Source organism: Macaca thibetana, chromosome 9, assembly GCF_024542745.1.
Source record: "Macaca thibetana thibetana isolate TM-01 chromosome 9, ASM2454274v1, whole genome shotgun sequence".
NCBI lineage: Eukaryota > Metazoa > Chordata > Mammalia > Primates > Cercopithecidae > Macaca > Macaca thibetana.
This window is the reverse complement of record NC_065586.1, coordinates 127,212,806-127,229,555: the sequence shown is the minus strand read 5'-3', so window position 1 is coordinate 127,229,555 and position 16,750 is coordinate 127,212,806. Positions and strand designations below refer to the sequence as shown.

Sequence of the window (16,750 nt, the reverse complement as noted above, 5' to 3'; positions counted from 1 at the left end):
ACGGGCCTGGTGGCATGGACTCCCGCAAGCCCAGGCTGCATGGCGTAGTCCGTGGCTCCCAGGCTGCAGACCGTGTGGTGCTGACTGCATGGAGGCAGTTGTGACACAGTGGTGGAGATGTGTGTGTCTAAACACATCCCAACGTAGAGAGGGTATGGTAAAATTCGGTATTATAATTGGATGGGACCACCATGGTATGTGTTGTCGGTTTGTGGCTGAAAGAAATGTCACTGTGCGGCACATGACTGCACGTCCATTTGACGATGCCACAAACTGTTTGAGAGCTTCTACAAGCAAACTCTCCGATGTCTCCAAGGCAGGCAAACTGCTGCACATTGCACTGCGGGATTGGGAAACATTCCCCGAGACCCTGTGGAATCCTCACACAGCTTCCGCCAGGCTCCCCTGGGGGTTGCAGGGATCCGGAAGACTTGACCTTGAGCACTAGAGCCTTCTCACTGTGAAAGCTGCGGCTTTCTTCTCCAGCGATATTGTGTTACCATGAGCAAGGCTTCGTGGGATCCAGCAAATCAGAACGGTTCCCTGGCTGCTGCACTCCCCTCCCAGTCGTGGGTCTTTGCCGATGAATCGTGGATAGGTAGGGGAGTCTGTTGGTTGCTGTGTGATCACACCTGAAAGCACACTATCCCTGCGGCAGTAGAGGTTCGGCACAGGAGCAGAACGAGGGAGCTTGGTCCACATGGGAGGGCGGACCCCACGCAGGACGAGGACTTAGCGGGTCCTCGTGGGTTTCTGAGCGTGGAGCAGCTAAGCCCGGGGTACTTGCAGATGAGGGAATGAATGGGGGGTGCTGGGGATGGGAGGTAAGGGTGGCTGCGGTCAGAGGGAGTGGCGGGGTGTAGGGCCACGGGCTTGAGGAAAGGTAGGTGAGGACTTGGGCCTGGGATCACAGAGGAAGGACGGCCAAGGTCCCACGGGACCTACAGGCCTTCCTGGTCTGCACAGTGACTGGTGCCACTACGGCGGAGGGGCAGTGTGGGTTCCTGGCCATGTCATCTTTAACTGGCAAGCATGAGGGCAAGAGGGAAATATCCAAGGAGCCCCAGGGGGCGCCTCCTGTGTTACAAGAGGAGCGAACACCTGCGAGTGGACGGAGAAGCTTCACGCTGGGAGCACACTGCTTGAATCAGATCTAGGCTTTGCCTGCTGGGACCTGTGCAGTATCATAGAAGGATGGAGAGGTAGCTGATGCTTCACTGCATGTCTCGTTTCATGTTTAGTCTAACCTCGGCCCCACCTGAATGGAGAGAGAGCCTAGGCTTGTTTGAGCAGCTGTTGGAATACGGATGTATTGGCAGACCGCCATCAGACCTCAGAGAGTGGGTTGGCACATATCCTTAAAAGTGGGGGCACCCTCGACATTGCAGAGTGAGGGGGTCACTCCAGATCTCAGCTTCTCCCGTGGCCGTGTGCTCTGTCAAGGAGGGCTTTGTGTGCCTCGTGATGTGACATCCTCACTCATGTCAGCATGATGCACACAGGCCTGGGAACAGCACTCTCTCCTCACACTGCAACCTGCGTCTAGGGAAAGCTCTCTCCACTGTGGGGTGGGGTTGGGGGGTGGGTCTATGCCTATTTCACTTGATTAGCTGAATTATCTGCTGCTGTCTTGCTTATAGAGATTTGCTAGCAGTCAGCCTTTCCCCGGAGTCAGCCAGGGTCTCACGGAGACACACTGGGAGCTCCAGGGACAGGAGTGGGGCTCTGTCATCTGTCTCATTTTCCCTCACCCATTTGAAACAACCCATGCTTAGAAAGGGTGTCTTTGCCCAGACAGAGAATGTCTCAGACACTGTGGCCGCCTTGAACTTTCTAAGAAGACCACAGGGGGTCTCAGCAGGAGCTTGGCAGAGCCCCCAGGACTAAGGAGGCATTGGGGAGAGGCCCCAGTGACAGCTTCTACCAGAAGCACAACAGCCCATCCCTGCCCAAATAGATGAGCTCCTTGGTCTTCATCTCAGCTACGGAACGCTTAGACTGAGAGGTCAAGCCCACAGTGCTCTGTAAGGCTCTGGCACATGGCTGGCAGGGCACAGTGTAGTTTGCCTGTTTGCCCTGAGCTGACAGAAACAGCCCTTTCCCCAGGACGCACTGCCCCTTTTCTTGCTGAGGCCCCCAACCGCGAGTGAGAACCTGCCTGCCCCGCAGAAGGTCATCTTGGCCGAGTGTAAAGCAGGAAAAGGTCTTGTGCTTGGGGTTTGGGGCTGCAGTGGAAGTAGGTGGGAAGGATGGTGGGCAGGGGTCAGGTCTTAGAAGGCCAGTTCACGGTCACCTGGGGGACCCCACCGGCACTGTCAGTTGAACTGGTGGCGGGGTTAGCAGGCACGGCAGCGGAGGAAGTTCCGATGGCTCCAGGTGACTCTCCTCCCTCTCATGGCCAAGCCCAGAGCTTGCTGCCCGTGTCTCAGGGAGTCTCCTTCTGTCCGTCCCGTGACCGCGCATCCTCTTTGCAATGGTCCACTTGGCAGTCAGAGACCAGGCCACCTTCAGCCAGGCAGGGGTGGTGGTCCAGGCTGCCAGCTCAGGCCAGATCCCAGAATTAGCTCCGCTGTCTACGTAAGTATAGACCTCAACCTTCTCCTAAGGAAACCTGGCTTCTAGAAGGTTCCACATAGGTGGACCAGCCAAGCAGACTGGGCTAAAGTATTCTCAGAAAGAGTTCCTCTTGCATATCACAGAGCCATCTGGGGGCAGCTGGAATTGGGATGATAAGGAGGTAAGGAGTTTTGGAATCCACTCAACACATCTGCAACAAAAATCAAATTAGTCTTACTCTTGGTTAACTTTTTCATGTAGTTATTAAATACATTTTGAATAAAACGGGGGCTGAGAAATGGAGTGTTTGAGAAGACAGCAGAGTGAATAAGACCCTCCATCTCCTCTGTGCAGTTACAGGGAAGAAACTCACTTTCAAAGGTGAAACTCCTCCAGCGTTTTTCTGATTTGCGTCTGCTCTGGGGAAAGCATCTTAGAAAGCAATGAGGTGGTAGAAACTGGTTTAAAAGTGATGAGAGCAGAGGGTGATGTTTCTCCAGTTCCCCGCAGGAGCTGATGCCCCCTGCTAGAGCTCAGTGAATCTATACGGAATGCCAGCAGTAGACGGGCGGCATCCTTAGCTATTCTTAACTATGTGGGATTCTCTCTGCTCTTCTCACTGCCGAGAAGTGGCCAGACGCAGGGCCTCCTTGAAGGCATTAATGTAATGCTAAGCTCTTGAGAAATGGAAAATTAACACCCTGACCGGAATAAAAATGAAGGGCCATCTACCCACTCTTGTCTAACGGCCTGGGCCAGTTTAACCATTAAAATTGGTGTCGAAGTTCATAGTAACTTCTGTAGCCAACTCTGCTATCTGAAAACCTATTCCGCATTCTCCTGCTGGGTAGTTTCAAGGATACCATGTCCCTGGCATGGTATTTTAAGGAGGATAAAGGAATTGAAGACCATGCATTTACTTTCATACAAGGTGAAATCCGATCCTCCTCTGGAGAAGGTGTCATGGTAATAGTTGCAATGGAATTTGAATTACTTTTTTTTCAAATCTTCTTTAAACGTTCAGGCGTGTTAACAGTAGAATAGCATTATATTAGTCTCCTTAGGAATTTCTATATCTTCTTTTTTTGCGATTTGGCTTTAGACACAAATAGTAATTTTGAGGGAATTAAACCACTCCCACTTACTGGCAATAAAAAGGTTTTTAGAGAGTTGATGACATGGGAAAATTTCAATAGTAATTGCTCGACAAAGTGTAAAATCCATAGCTTTTGGGTTAAATGACAATAAATGTCAAAAACTATGATTAATCAGCATCTTAAAATTATTTAAAAGACTATAGATTTACAAGTAGTTAGCTATTTTTTGTAAAAATTAAAAACTCTATATTAAATATTGGTTTTAACATTATATTATTTCCTAAAAAATGCAGATTGCTACACTGCAGGTCTTATGTCATGGTCTGTTAGTAGCACAGATCAAAGTTCTTTCTAAGATGGCTTGGAAAGGTATGAAAGTGCACTTTAGGGAGCTGACAGTGTCAGAAGGCACCACTTTCTAGCAAAGCTGATTCACATTTTATCCTAAGAGGCAAAAGTCATTGAAAGGTAAGAAGTACGGGGCACATTATCAAAGTGAGTATGGTGCATTCCTCTGATGTTAGTAAATGTGTCCAGTCCAAAAGCCAGCGGCTGATTCTGCATTTCTGCCTTGGAGAGGTAAGAGCCGCGGGCAGGCACCCTCCTAGAAATGTGATTTGTGAACTGTTGTAGGTGTGAGCATCTTTCAAAGGGCTGTTTTGTATTTTCAAATCCCAGGGATACGCTTTGGTTCTCCTGATTTTACGCTAATGACTTGTCCTTAATTCTGACTTCATTTTATATTTCAGTACCTGTGGGTAACATCTTTTTGTATTAGTTCATAATTATTTATTGGGCATGATATTTTAAAATTGTTTATCTGGATTTTCTAAATACAGGTATTGAGCATGTTTGACTTTTGAAAAACTAGTATCAAAATCATGTTCTGAGATGAAGTTGGTAGAACTTTTCCAAAAAGAAAGGAAAAGTTTCCCAAGACATCATACATTTGGATGGTGTTCACGAAGAAAAAGGTGATTAGAAATTATGGTGATTAAGAGAGATGCGGGGCTCGGTCACATCAGACTGAGTCAGTTTCTCTGGTGCACTGTCCCCTGACTTGCGGTTGCACTCGCTAGGCTGAGGGACATCGCGTCGGTCTTCCTTGACTGAGTAGTACTTAAGAGAAACCAAATGTCACTTCAGCCCTTTTGCATAATTGAGTCTTTTATTATGTCAGAGAAGGGACAGGAGGTGTCACTTGTCGAGGAAGGGACTCTAATGTTGAAGTAAATGTCAGTGTGGTTTAGTGAGGGAGGAGGAGTTGGCGGGGAAGCTGCCATTTAGCTCACATTTGAGAGGTCTGGAGGGAGCAGCTCATGGAGTGGGGGGTGGGCCATGGGCAGTGCCACCTCCAGTTCCCTCTGGGCTGATTTTCCCTGGTCCTCAGGCTACCTTGCTTTCATCCCCAGGCAGCCACCGACTCCCGGACGTGCTGTCAGCCCGCTGCCTCTATGGGGCAGGTAGCAGTTTTATCCATCTTCGACTGGCGACTGGTGGGGAGATCAGAAATCGGATGAGTCCCTGGGTTTAAAGAAAGCTGGGACTCTGCTGGGTGCAAGAGCAGGGTGACACCCCTTTCCAGCTCCATAAAGACTGGCTCTCTTGGCAGCCCCCAGCCCGGGTAGAGCCCAGCTCTCGGCAGAAACCTATGTTCTCAGAGGCTGTCTGGGCCAGAGGCTGCCCTCCCGGCAAGACTCCGGGGGTTTGCGTCTGCGCTGCAAGGCTGGACAGAGCTGGCAGGGCCCCGAGTGGCCTCGGCTCAACATGACTATGGAATAATGGTCTTTCCCTGTGGCTCATTATTTAACAATGACAAAATCCGTTTATGTGAAATAACTAAAGATGGATTGGTAAAATCTTTTAAGAGTTATGCCAAGAAGTTAACAGTGATGCCTTTAGGAGCACAGACACCTAAGCCCAGGGCAAGGGGAATTTTGTTTTCAGCCAAGAAGCCACCGTTGTTGGTGCAGTGCAGGGACGTCCTCACCCAGCTTGTCCGCCGTCTCACTTCCAGCCTCTCTCTGGTGCTATTTCCTGGTGTCTTTTTACCTCAAAGGAGGAAGTAGGGAAGCCTGTGCTCTCGGGAGGCTGAGGTCGTGTCCCCAGGCTCCTGGACTCACCGTGCCGCAGGCACCAGCGCCTGGAGCACCTTCTGTCTAGAACGTCACAAGCCGGATCAACTTTCGAGAAAGGATAGCGAGACGACCCATGGCCTGAAGCGGAGAGGCCACATGGTCACTTGGCAGGTGCCCGGCCCAGGCTGCCCCTGCGGCCCCAGAACAGCACATCTGTGCATGTTCGTGTCCTTGTCTTGCATATCTGTACCTTCTTCTCAAATTAAGGGTTGGTGGTGGTGGGAACCATGACCAGACACGGCTGGGCTGGAGAACCTACTCAGGAGGGAAGAAAGGCGGGAGGGAGGTCTCCACACACTCCTCCTGAAGTCCTTATAAGCCCTAGTTCCTCACGCAGCTGCCAGGTGGATGGGCCTGGGCCACTCAGTCCTGCCCAGGTCAGGCCCTTCCCAGATACAAAACCCCAGAAAAGGTGGGGAGGGACTAGGAGAGGGAGAGAAGATGGCAAAGGGCACTGGGCGCAGCCCTTTCATTCTGAGAGCTCAGCCCTGTGTGTGTGGCTCTGTCCATCCCCAAGGATGCTCCTGGCACAGGGCACTCAGGGATGAAAGATAGATGGAGACAGGGAGAGCCTCTGTGGAGTGGGGGACTGGGAGGGATGCATTCCCTCCCCACCAGCCAGCTGATTTTGAAGCTTGGGGTCCTGCTATTTGCAGGATGAGTGTGGGAATCCTTTCATATGACAAAGCAACAACCTCAGTGTTCGTTCAGTGAAACCCAGGTCTTCAGATATTGCAGCTGCTTGGTGTGGATGTACTGAACCAGACTTAAATAACTCTGATGCACTAACTATATCCTCTGGGATATGGGGACAGTTAGAGAGAAAAGGGAATATGGCAGGTATCCAGAAATTATAAAGTGTGATTAAAGGAGGGGAACACATGCATATTACTTAGAATGGGCATAAAATGGTACATAAAATCAATTCCGCGTGTTACAGCTGGCTCTGTCTAGTGGAAGCCAACCGTAACGAGTGGATGGGTGGATTTCTCCGGGGGAACTGCGTTTACTTACCAGCTACCCGCTCTGGTTCAACTCCATGCATTTCCCCAGGGCTCAGGAGCTGGGCTCTTTGTGGCCTGGATATAAATGGGTGGCGTGTTAGTTGCCATCGCTCGGCCTCCTCCTGGGTGTAATCTCTTACCAAGTCCTAATTAGCTCCACTCCTCGCTGGGAATTGGGAGCTGTTTCCTCACACTTTGGGACATTCCAGGATGCTGTGCTAGCTGCTCCCAGCATGGGGATGCACCTTGGGCGTCTCTGCATCTGAGAACCAGGGACCTAGAGTCAGTGCATCCCTAGGCACTGCACTTACAACAAACGCTGGCCTAGGATCTGGGGAAAATTTGGCTGAATAAATATAAGTCCCCAAATGTAAAGCTCTTTCTTAAGTTAACAGCAAAGCTAGAGGCCAGCTGGGAAAATCCCTCAGAAAGTCGATGAGAAAATGATGAGGCCCAGTGGATAGGGCCGCCTGGAGCATTCCACCAGGACTCTGGAACACAGGTTTCTAGGGTCTCAGTGCATTTGATTCTCTAGGGAATGAGCACATGGGGCTTAGGGTGAGTGGCCCAGCAGAGGAGCAAGGGAATCCAGCTTCCTCACACTGCCCTGGCCTTTGGTGAATGTGCTTTGGTTTTCTGTGGAAAGTAGGACATCCGGGGAAATTCAGGTGGGTCCTGCTGCCCTGACTGGAGATGAGTCTAAGCCAGGCAGCCTTGTACTTTCCTCCCTCTGCTAGAAGAGGCCATACACCTAGCATCCTCATACACCACTCAGCCTAGTGTCTGGGAGTCTTCAGTGGGACTCTCAACTCTGCTGCACCTCTTCCCAGGCCCACTAACACTGACGCCTGCCCAGGACCCCTTAATGAATTCACCCGCCCAGACCCACTGATATGGTTTGGCTCTGTGTCCCCTCCCAAATCTCACCTCGAATTGTAATCTCCGTAATCCCCATGTATCAAGGGCAGGAGCAGGTGGAGGTAATTGAATCACGGGGGCAGTTTCCCCCATGCTGTTCTCATGATAGCGAGTGAGTTCTCATGAGATCTGATGGTTTTATAAGCATCTGACATTTCCTTTGCTGGCATTCATTCTCTCTCTTGCCACCCTGTGAAGAGGTGCCTTCTGCCATGATTGTAAGTTTCCTGAGGCCTCCCCAGCCATGTGGAACTGTGAATCAATTAAACCTCTTTTCATTATAAATTACCCAGTCTCAGGTATTTCCTTATAGCATTGTGAGAATAGACTAATACAGTAAATTCTTACCAGGAATGGGGTGCTGCTATAAGGATACCTTAAAATGTGGAAGCAACTTTGGAAATGGGTAACAGAAGAGGCTGGAATAGTTTGGAGGGCCCAGAAGAAGACAGCAAAATGTGGAAAAGTTTGAAACTTCCTAGCGACTTGGAGGACTCAGAAGACTGGACGATGTGGGAAAGTTTGGAATTTCCTAGAGACTTGTTGAAGGGCTTTGACCAAAACATCGATAGTGATATAGATAATGAAGTCCAGGCTGAGGTGGTCACAGATGGAGATGAGGAACTTGTTGGGAACTGGAGTAGAGGTCACTATTTCTATGCTTTAGCAGAGACTGGCAGCTCTTTGCCCCTGCCCTAGAGTCTGTGGAACTTTGAACTTGAGAGAGATGATTTAGGGTTTCTGGTGGAAGAAATTTCTAAGTGGCAAAGCAGTCAAGAGGAGGAAGAGCATAACAGTTTGGAAAATTTGCAGCCTGACCATGTGATAGAAAAGAAAAACTCATTTTCTGGGGAGAAATTCAAGCCAGCTGCAGAAATTTGCATAAATAACAAGGAACCAAATGTTAATCATCAAGACAATGGGAAGACTGTCTCCAGGGTATGTCAGAGACCTTCATGGCAACTCCTGCCATTACAGGCCTGGAGGGTGCTAGGAGGGTCCCCCTGCTCTGTGCAGCCTTGGAACAAGGTGCCATGCTTCCTAGCTGCTTCAGCATCAGCCATGGCTAAAAGGGGCAAAGGTATATCTGAGGCCATTGCTTCTGAAGGTGCAAGCCCCAAGCCTTGGTGGCTTTCACGTGTTGAGCCTGTGGGTACACAGAAGTCGAGAATTGAGGTTTGGGAACCTCCACCTAGATTTCAGAAGAAGTATGGAAATGCCTGGATGTCCAGGCAGAAATTTGCTGCAGGTGCAGAGCCTTCATGGAGAACCTCTGTTAGGGCAGTGAAGAAGGGAAATGTGGGGTCATAGCCCCCACACAGAGTCCCTACTGGGGCACTGCCTAGTGGAGCTGTGAGAAGAGGACCACTGTCCTCCAGAACCAAGAATGGTAGATTCACCTACAGCTTGCACCATGCACCTGGAAAAGCCACAATTACTCAACACCAGACCGTGAAAACAACCAGGAAGGGGGCTGTACCCTGCAAAGCCATAGGGGAAGACCTACCCAAGGCTGTGGGAGCATGTCTCTTGCATCAGCATGACTTGGATGTGAGATGTGGAGTCAAATTATATCATTTTGGAACTTTAAGGCTTAATGACTGCCCTATTGGATTTTGGACTTGTGTGGGGCCTATAGCCTCTTTGTTTTAGCCAATGTCTCCCATTTAGTATGGGAGAATTTATCCAATGCCTGTACCCCCATTTGTATCTTGGAAGTAACTAACTTTCTTTTGATTTTACAGTCTCATAGGTGGAAGGGATATGCTTTGTCTCAGATGAGACTTTGGAGTTGGACTTCTGGTTTAATGCTGGAATTAATTAAGACTTTGGAGGACTGTTGGAAAGGCATGATTGGTTTTGAAATGTGAAAAGGACATGAGATTTGGGAGAGACCAGTGGTAGAATGATATGGTTTGGCTCTGTGTCCCCACCCAAATCTCACCTCATCATAATTCCCATAATCCCCACATGTCAAGTGTGGGACCAGGTGGAGGTAATTGAATCATGGAAGTGGTTTCCCCCATGATGTTCTTGTGATAGTGAGTGAGTTCTCATGAGATCTGATGGTTTTATAAGTGTCTGGCACTTCCCCTGCTGGCTCTCATCCTCTCTCCTGCCACCCTGTGAAGAGGTGTCTTCCGCCATGATTGTAAGTTTCCTGAGGCCTCCCCAGCCATGAGGAACTATGAATCAGTTAAACCTCTTTTCTTTATAAATTACCCAGTCTCAGGTATATCCTTATAGCAATGTTAGAATGGACTCATACAGCCATTGACCTGCCCTCAGCCTAGTGCAGGGTAACAGGAGATCCACATGTGCTATCAGGGCCCAAAGTTGAAGTCCTGTTTCCCTTAAACTCTGCAGTGGGCAGAACAGAGCTCTTACTGGTCCCTGCCATGCAATGGGTCATCCTCTCACCTCTTTCAGCTTCTTCTTCCCCCTGTCCTCTGGCCCTCATCAGGACTCACCCCAGGTGTTCAGGAAAGCTGGTGAGTTCCCAGGTTAGGAAAGCTCCCCAAGCCAGTGGGAGGGTTGGGATTGGATGAGGCTACTCAGCCAGTCTGAGCCTGTGTCCCAACACCTCTGGCTTCCGGATAATTCTCCCATGGCCCTGTTGCTTGTGGAATGCAGTATGAATGCCTGACATTGCACCTAGCAGCTCTTAGTGAACTGGAGATGCCTCAGTGAGCATCTGGCCCTTGGCTGAGCATCCCCACACTTCAGTGACTCTAGAGGAGCACACAGATCCCCCCAGCTCTGGGTGAGGCTGTTGGAGGCTGGGGTGCTATGCCCAGATCACTGGTGTGCATAGAACCGTGGGGGCAGGATGGCCTCCTGCCGGAAACATGGTGGTCAACAGGTCTCTCTGCTGTACCCACGTCACAGTGAGTTGTTCTGTGTTCTCCAGGTGAGGTCAGGCTCCTGAGGAGACCTTCGTGGGTCTACACAACAGGTTTTAAGTCTTAAGTGGCTAGCGAGGAACACAGAGAGCCAAGGATGCTTCTAGGATTTGCCACTGAGGCCAGTTGCAGCAAAACATCATGAAAAAACGTTCCAAGCAATACTGTTAGAAATGGGCCCTCTTGCTGCCAGGAGCTTCAGGCTTGGAGCTGCCTTTCCAGCCACTGTCCAGTCATGGAAGCTTCTGAAGCCCATGTGGGGCCAGAGCTGGGCTTGCTCTGGTCCTGACACACCGGGCATGAGACATACAGCATGAGGAGGTGGGCTCAGGGTTTCCTCACTCCCTACATTCCTGCTGGCAATAGGGTCCCATCAATGACTCTAACTGCATTCCTTGCAAGGGGGGTGCTGGGAGACAGAGCCCAGTGTCACACTAGTAAAACCATCCATGTCCTAACCGTTCCTGAAGAGCCCAGGCCTCGCGGGGAGCTAATAACAGGCTCTGCATGTGGCCCACTCACTCACAGGTCCACCTGGGGAGGAGGCCATCACCAGGTCTGCGTCTGGAGGAAAGGAGTCAGTCCCTGCCCTGGGCTTATGTTCCCTTTTGGCCCACACTGTCTGCAGAGTTCATGCAGTAGCTGAATTGTGCATAATTTACAGCACCGTGTAATTACCTTCAGCTTTAGACTCAATAAAAACTTCTATGCTAGCCGGGTTCTGCACCATAAATGCATACCCCACAGCCTCCCTGCAGGCCCCAGAGGTCAGATATCCCTGACCTGGGCTTCCTGGAACAAGGGTCTGCCTGATCTGAGAGCAGGAAAGGATCCAACTACCTGGGCATGGAGTCTGCTGCAGTTGGCCAGCCTCATCCTCCAGCCTCCAGCATGGGCCTGGGCAGCGCCCCATGGGCCCATGAGCCTGCCTTCCCTGAGGGCAGGGCCTGGCATGGGAGTGTGATACTCTCTATCTTGGTCCATTTCCCTAGTGGGGTGGACTGTTCAGGTAAAGCAAATTCCCATTCTACTCCCCACCTGAAGGGCTGAGGGCGTAAGGCCACCAGCAAGGGGAGGCGACCTTCTCAGGGTCACCTGGTAGGTCAAGGGCAGAGTTAGAGCTGCAGAGTTTGCCAGGCAGAAGGGCAGGTCATATTCTCCCACATGAATGACCAGGCTGACTGTGGCCAAGGCCTCCAGGCACAACACCTGGGGTTCGGGTCAGGGCTCCCAGATGCTGGCACTCAGGACAGAGTGGCCCCGACAGGGAAGCCCATTGATTTGTCTCCCACAGACTCAGGGCTCCAGCGACACACATTGATTATCTTACAGTTGGGAGGGTCAGAAGTCTGACACAGGTCTCGCTGAGCTAAAGTCAGGGTGTGGGCAGGGCTGGATCCTTCTGGAGCCTCTGGAGAGGTCCATTTCCTGCCTTTTCCATCTTCCAGAGGCCCCTGCAACCCTGAGCTCGTGATTCCTTTCTTGAGCCTCAAGGCGAGTCATCTCCTGATCTCTCTCTCTCTCCGTGTTTGTGCACACGTGTGTCTCTGTGTGTGTGTCTACGTGTACATGTGTGTCTCTGTGTGTCTGTATGTGTGTGTGTTTATGTGTGTGTCTGCATGTGTGTGTCTCTGTGCATGTGTATATGTGTGCATGTGCGTCCCTGTGTGTGTGTATATGTGTGCATGTGTCTCTGTGTGTCTGTGTGTATGTGCGTCCCTGTGTGTGTGTATATGTGTGCATGTGTGTCTGTGTGTCTGTGTGTGTATGTGTCTGTGTTTATGTGTGTATATCTGCATGTGTGTATGTGTGTGTGTCTCTGTATGTCTGTGTGTTGATGTGTGTGTCTCTGTATGTGTGTGTCTCTGTGTATATGTATATGTGTGCATGTGTGTCTCTGTGTGTCTGTTTGTGTGTATGTGTGTTTGTGTGTGTCTCTGTGAGTGTGTTTGTGTGAAACACCTCTGCCTCCATCTTCCTATCTCTTCCTCACTGATCTTCCCGCCTTCCTCTTAGAAGGACCCTTGTGATTACACTTGGGGCCACCTGAATGACCCAGGCTATTCCCCCACCTCAGGATCCTAATCCCATCTGCACAGACCTTTTGCCATGTAAGGTGATGCACACCTGTTCTGGGGATCGTGGACATCTTTGGGGCCATCATTTTGGCTCCCACACTCATGAACGTGGCTGGGCTGAGTAGTGGACCCGGCACATCTTCTCAGGGACATTTCTGGGGAGGGTCCTGGTCTGCCCAGGGTTGCCAACAGGCAGGGCCCCAGGCCCTGAGCCCTATGCCTGGCCCATGGAACGTGCCTGGCTGAGTGAAGTGTGGAGTAATTTTCTCCACACAGAACAGAGTGGCTTCTATTGACACGGATCCATAGCTCCTCCAGAACCTGTGCTAGGCTGGCCGGAGTGAGGCGTGAGTGGGCTACTGGGGACCCAGTCAGTGCCCAGCAGGTCGGGAGCCTCCCTCAGAGGGAAGTCAATAGCTAGAGGTGGGTACATGGGTGTTCTCACCCATTCATTCCCGCACATTTGAAAAGTCCCAGGAGGCTTGTGGAGCCAGAGGGACCTTCTGAGGTCACTGCAGGAAGCTGAGGCCCAGAGAGGGGAGGGAGCTTGCCCCAGGGGAACCTCCCGGGGGGTCCACACCTAGACCAGACCTTGGTGCCAGCACAGGCCTCAATCTCTACAGCACCCTGATACCACTTAGGGGATAAACCCAGAGCCCAAGCCGGCCTTGCTGGCCTTTATCTCATGGGGACAGTGCGGGGCCAGAGTGTCAGAGCGCAGAATCTTCCATGCACCTCCATGCCGCAGGCTCCGGGCCCCACATTCCTTAGGGAGGGACTTTTCTCCTTTCCTTCCCTCTCATTATTTTTCTTCCTTTCATTTTTTTCTTTTTAATCTTTTCTGATAACTTTTCACAGATAAGGGGTTTAAAAATGGCACATGATTCCTTTTAGATATCTTCAATTTCCATCTATGAAAATACAAATCTTCATTATTTGCTCATCCACAAATGAGCAGGACACCGGGGCTGTGGTTGCTAATGAAAGCAGCCCTTTTAATTCTGCTGCTGTGGGAGGGTAATGAGCTGTGGCCGTGCGCATTGCTTCACGGCCATGCAGAGCTCGACTGGGGAAGTGTAGGGAGCCACTCTCCAAATTACTCCATTGCCGGAACTGGGGCCAGAGGTGCCCCAGAGTGCTCTGCATCTGAAATGGAATTTCACTGAGGCAGAGACAGCTGGTGGGCTGGAGAGAGCTCTGCCCGCATGTGACCTTCATGAGCTGCTTGGTTTCTCGGAATGTTGGTGTTCTTCCTGGTCTAAGGCTGGTGATGAGAATGTCTACCTGTTAATCAAATGAATCAGATCCATAAGGCCCCCTAAAAAGGCAGGCTTTGTCTTTAGCATTCATATTGTCCGTAAACAAGCTTTGCAAATGCGTGGATTGCAGTCCTGAGGGGCTTTTTCAGTGAGAGTTCATGCTAATGACTTTCTAATTCAGTGTCTCTGACAGCCACTGAGATGAGTTTTTCCACTCGAACAGGTGTGTGGTGTGGACGGGCGATGACCGAGTTTTCTTCTTCAACCCAACGATGCACCTGTCTGTCTGGGAGAAGCCCATGGACCTGAAGGACCGCGGAGACCTCAACAGGATCATTGAGGACCCGCCCCACAAACGCAAGCTGGAGGCACCAGCAAGTAAGTAAGCACTGGGTTATTTACATCTCCTTTGAAGTGTTTAAGCTGCTTATTTCTAATGAATGTAAAGCGAAAGCATGTTTCTTCTTGGTTATGTTGAAAATTGACTATTAAGGAATCAATCCTGTGCACGACTGCAGAGTTTAGTAATCAAGTTTTTATGGCACTTCCTGCAGAAACCTTGATCCTTCCAAGCGGTCAGCTCTGACTGTCTTTTTGCATCACGTAAGGTGATTAATGCAGAGAGAGCCATTCATTCCATCAGCCCCTTGAAGCTTCCATCCAGCATCACTGTTACCCGGCATTTTATTCTTGTTCCAAGTGTCTTATGAACGCCCCTTGAGAGACCAGATGTACACAGATGGGAGTGTATTTTCTTCCACCTTACATTCACTTTAGACCTTTGCACCACATCGATCTGCTGTTGTGTTTGGATGGATGCCTCAATTAGATAAAACCCTGGTCATGGACGGGGGAAGAGATTCTCTTCAGCCGTAGAGGAATGGGGTGCTTGGAGAGGCGGTTGTTTCTGACAATGCCTGTAAATCTTGTTTGCCAAGAAACAGAGAGGAACTTTTAGCATTTTCACAAAGGATCTTTTCCGATTAGATCTAATACATATTTTATTAGCTGCTGCTCAGGGAAAGCCCTCCTCCCGCAGCATGTGGATTCAAACAGTCTTGACTCCACTGGAGATGTTTGAGAGCAGGAGCTCTCCGCCAACTTGAGAGGCAGAGACGCCTGGCTGCAAGGCCAGGCCGGTGAAATGGGAGCTTGGCTCTTTGTTTTAGTTTTGTGTGGAATTCTATTGGGTTCATAGTGGTATTGGGTTCATAGTGGCATTTTTAATTACACATCATTGAAGGCTAATACTAGATGACGGCAATTCACACTTCGTGTCAAATCCAGAGGTATTTGACTGAAGCTTTAGAAGACAGTATTATAAAAGTTTTATCAGCATTTTTAACCATAGTAAGAGACATGGTGATAGCCTTTTAAGATTGAGAGATCTCACGTTTAAAATGTTTACTCCACTTAAAATAGTAACAGCATTCTCCAGAGACTGAATCAGCATGTTGGGAAAAGAAAAATCTCCAAGGTGCATATGGAATTGAATCTGTAAAATGTTGCTGTATTTAGGGACAGTGAAGATTGAATTTGGCGATTGTGTTTCCTCCTTTGATCAGGCCACATTCATTATGAAAAGGGGGCCTGAAAGAGTGCTTTAAAATCGTTACAGAAAGCACCCTCTCAAGGTTCCTACTCATGGACCAGAGGATGGTGCACGAGTTGGGAAATCACGACACCCTCAGACCCCACGAGAAACACTGAGGCACAGTTTGTCCTAACGATGATTTTATTTGCTTGGCAAAGACAGATCACGCTGGCAGATTCCTCAGTCCTTTCTTTAACTTGCGTTCTTGTAGATAATCGGGTGCTGTTTCTTTCTTCCCCAAAAGAATTGGTAGTAAGGAGAAAGAAATGAACTTATTAAAGGCAATGCATAGCTGCTCTCTCATTTCTTTTGTTTGGACCAAATCAGGTCAGGTCCGAAAAGAGGTAGGGAGGCGTCTGCAAACGCCCCCACTGGGCCACCTGCTGTCTCAGGGCTCGCCAGGACTGTGGGTAGACGACAGGGGCCTGGATTACCTGGCTCAGAGCTCCATGCTCCATTTCCTTCTTTTAACAAGAATCTCATGTAACACTCTGAAAAGTAGAGAGTTAAGGTTTAACAACCAGAAATACCTGATTAATTTAGATTTAGCATGTTATGGTGTTTTGTCTGATACCCATTTTATTATGGTGGACCTAAGTACTCTACTTAGTAGACAGACATGTGATTACAAAATTACATGTAGTTATAAAACGATTTTTAATCTTACTTCCCTCCTCATATAAAGAGAGGAAGAGATTTGTCTTCAACCAGTCTTTTTTTTTTTTTTAACCTGAATCTTAAGGATATGCAAATGACTTCGATTCTCGACTTCCGGTTGCCAGGGTAGAATTGATGTTTAAGAGCACAACTTCTAATTCCCTAAAATGCACTCAGAGAGCTTTGCAGCGAAACAATTAGGACAGGAGGTGTTTCTGGAGGGTTAATTAATGATCAGGGAGCAGAGTTGATGGCCTGCAGCCATCAGGAGTGACCGGCATTCTCCCTGGCCGACGTTCATCGCGGCTTGTCCGATATTTAACCCTGATGATGAAAACAAGCTCCAGGGGAGATGGCTCTGGGTGGAGAGTTTTGTTTTTCACATTTTGTTCAACTATCAGTCATTGTCGATGTGAATATATCCATACCTATTTGAAGTCTGAAATGGGACAATTACGCTTTCAGTCGACACCTATTACTTTTCAAGAGGCAAATGAAATAGAAGAATTTTGTAAAATGGCTACAACATTTAACTGCTCTTAGGTC

General features: G+C 49.5%; 1 protein-coding gene across 1 annotated transcript in view; it reads left to right on the top strand.

The window, feature by feature from the left end:
• The window catches only part of TCERG1L (transcription elongation regulator 1 like), a 233,186-nt gene that overhangs the window by 163,734 nt on the left and 52,702 nt on the right, over positions 1–16,750 (top strand). Inside the window, exon 7 of the mRNA XM_050805500.1 lies at positions 14,177–14,331. Coding sequence (XP_050661457.1) covers positions 14,177–14,331 — 155 coding nt within the window. The remainder of the gene's footprint in view (positions 1–14,176; positions 14,332–16,750) is intronic.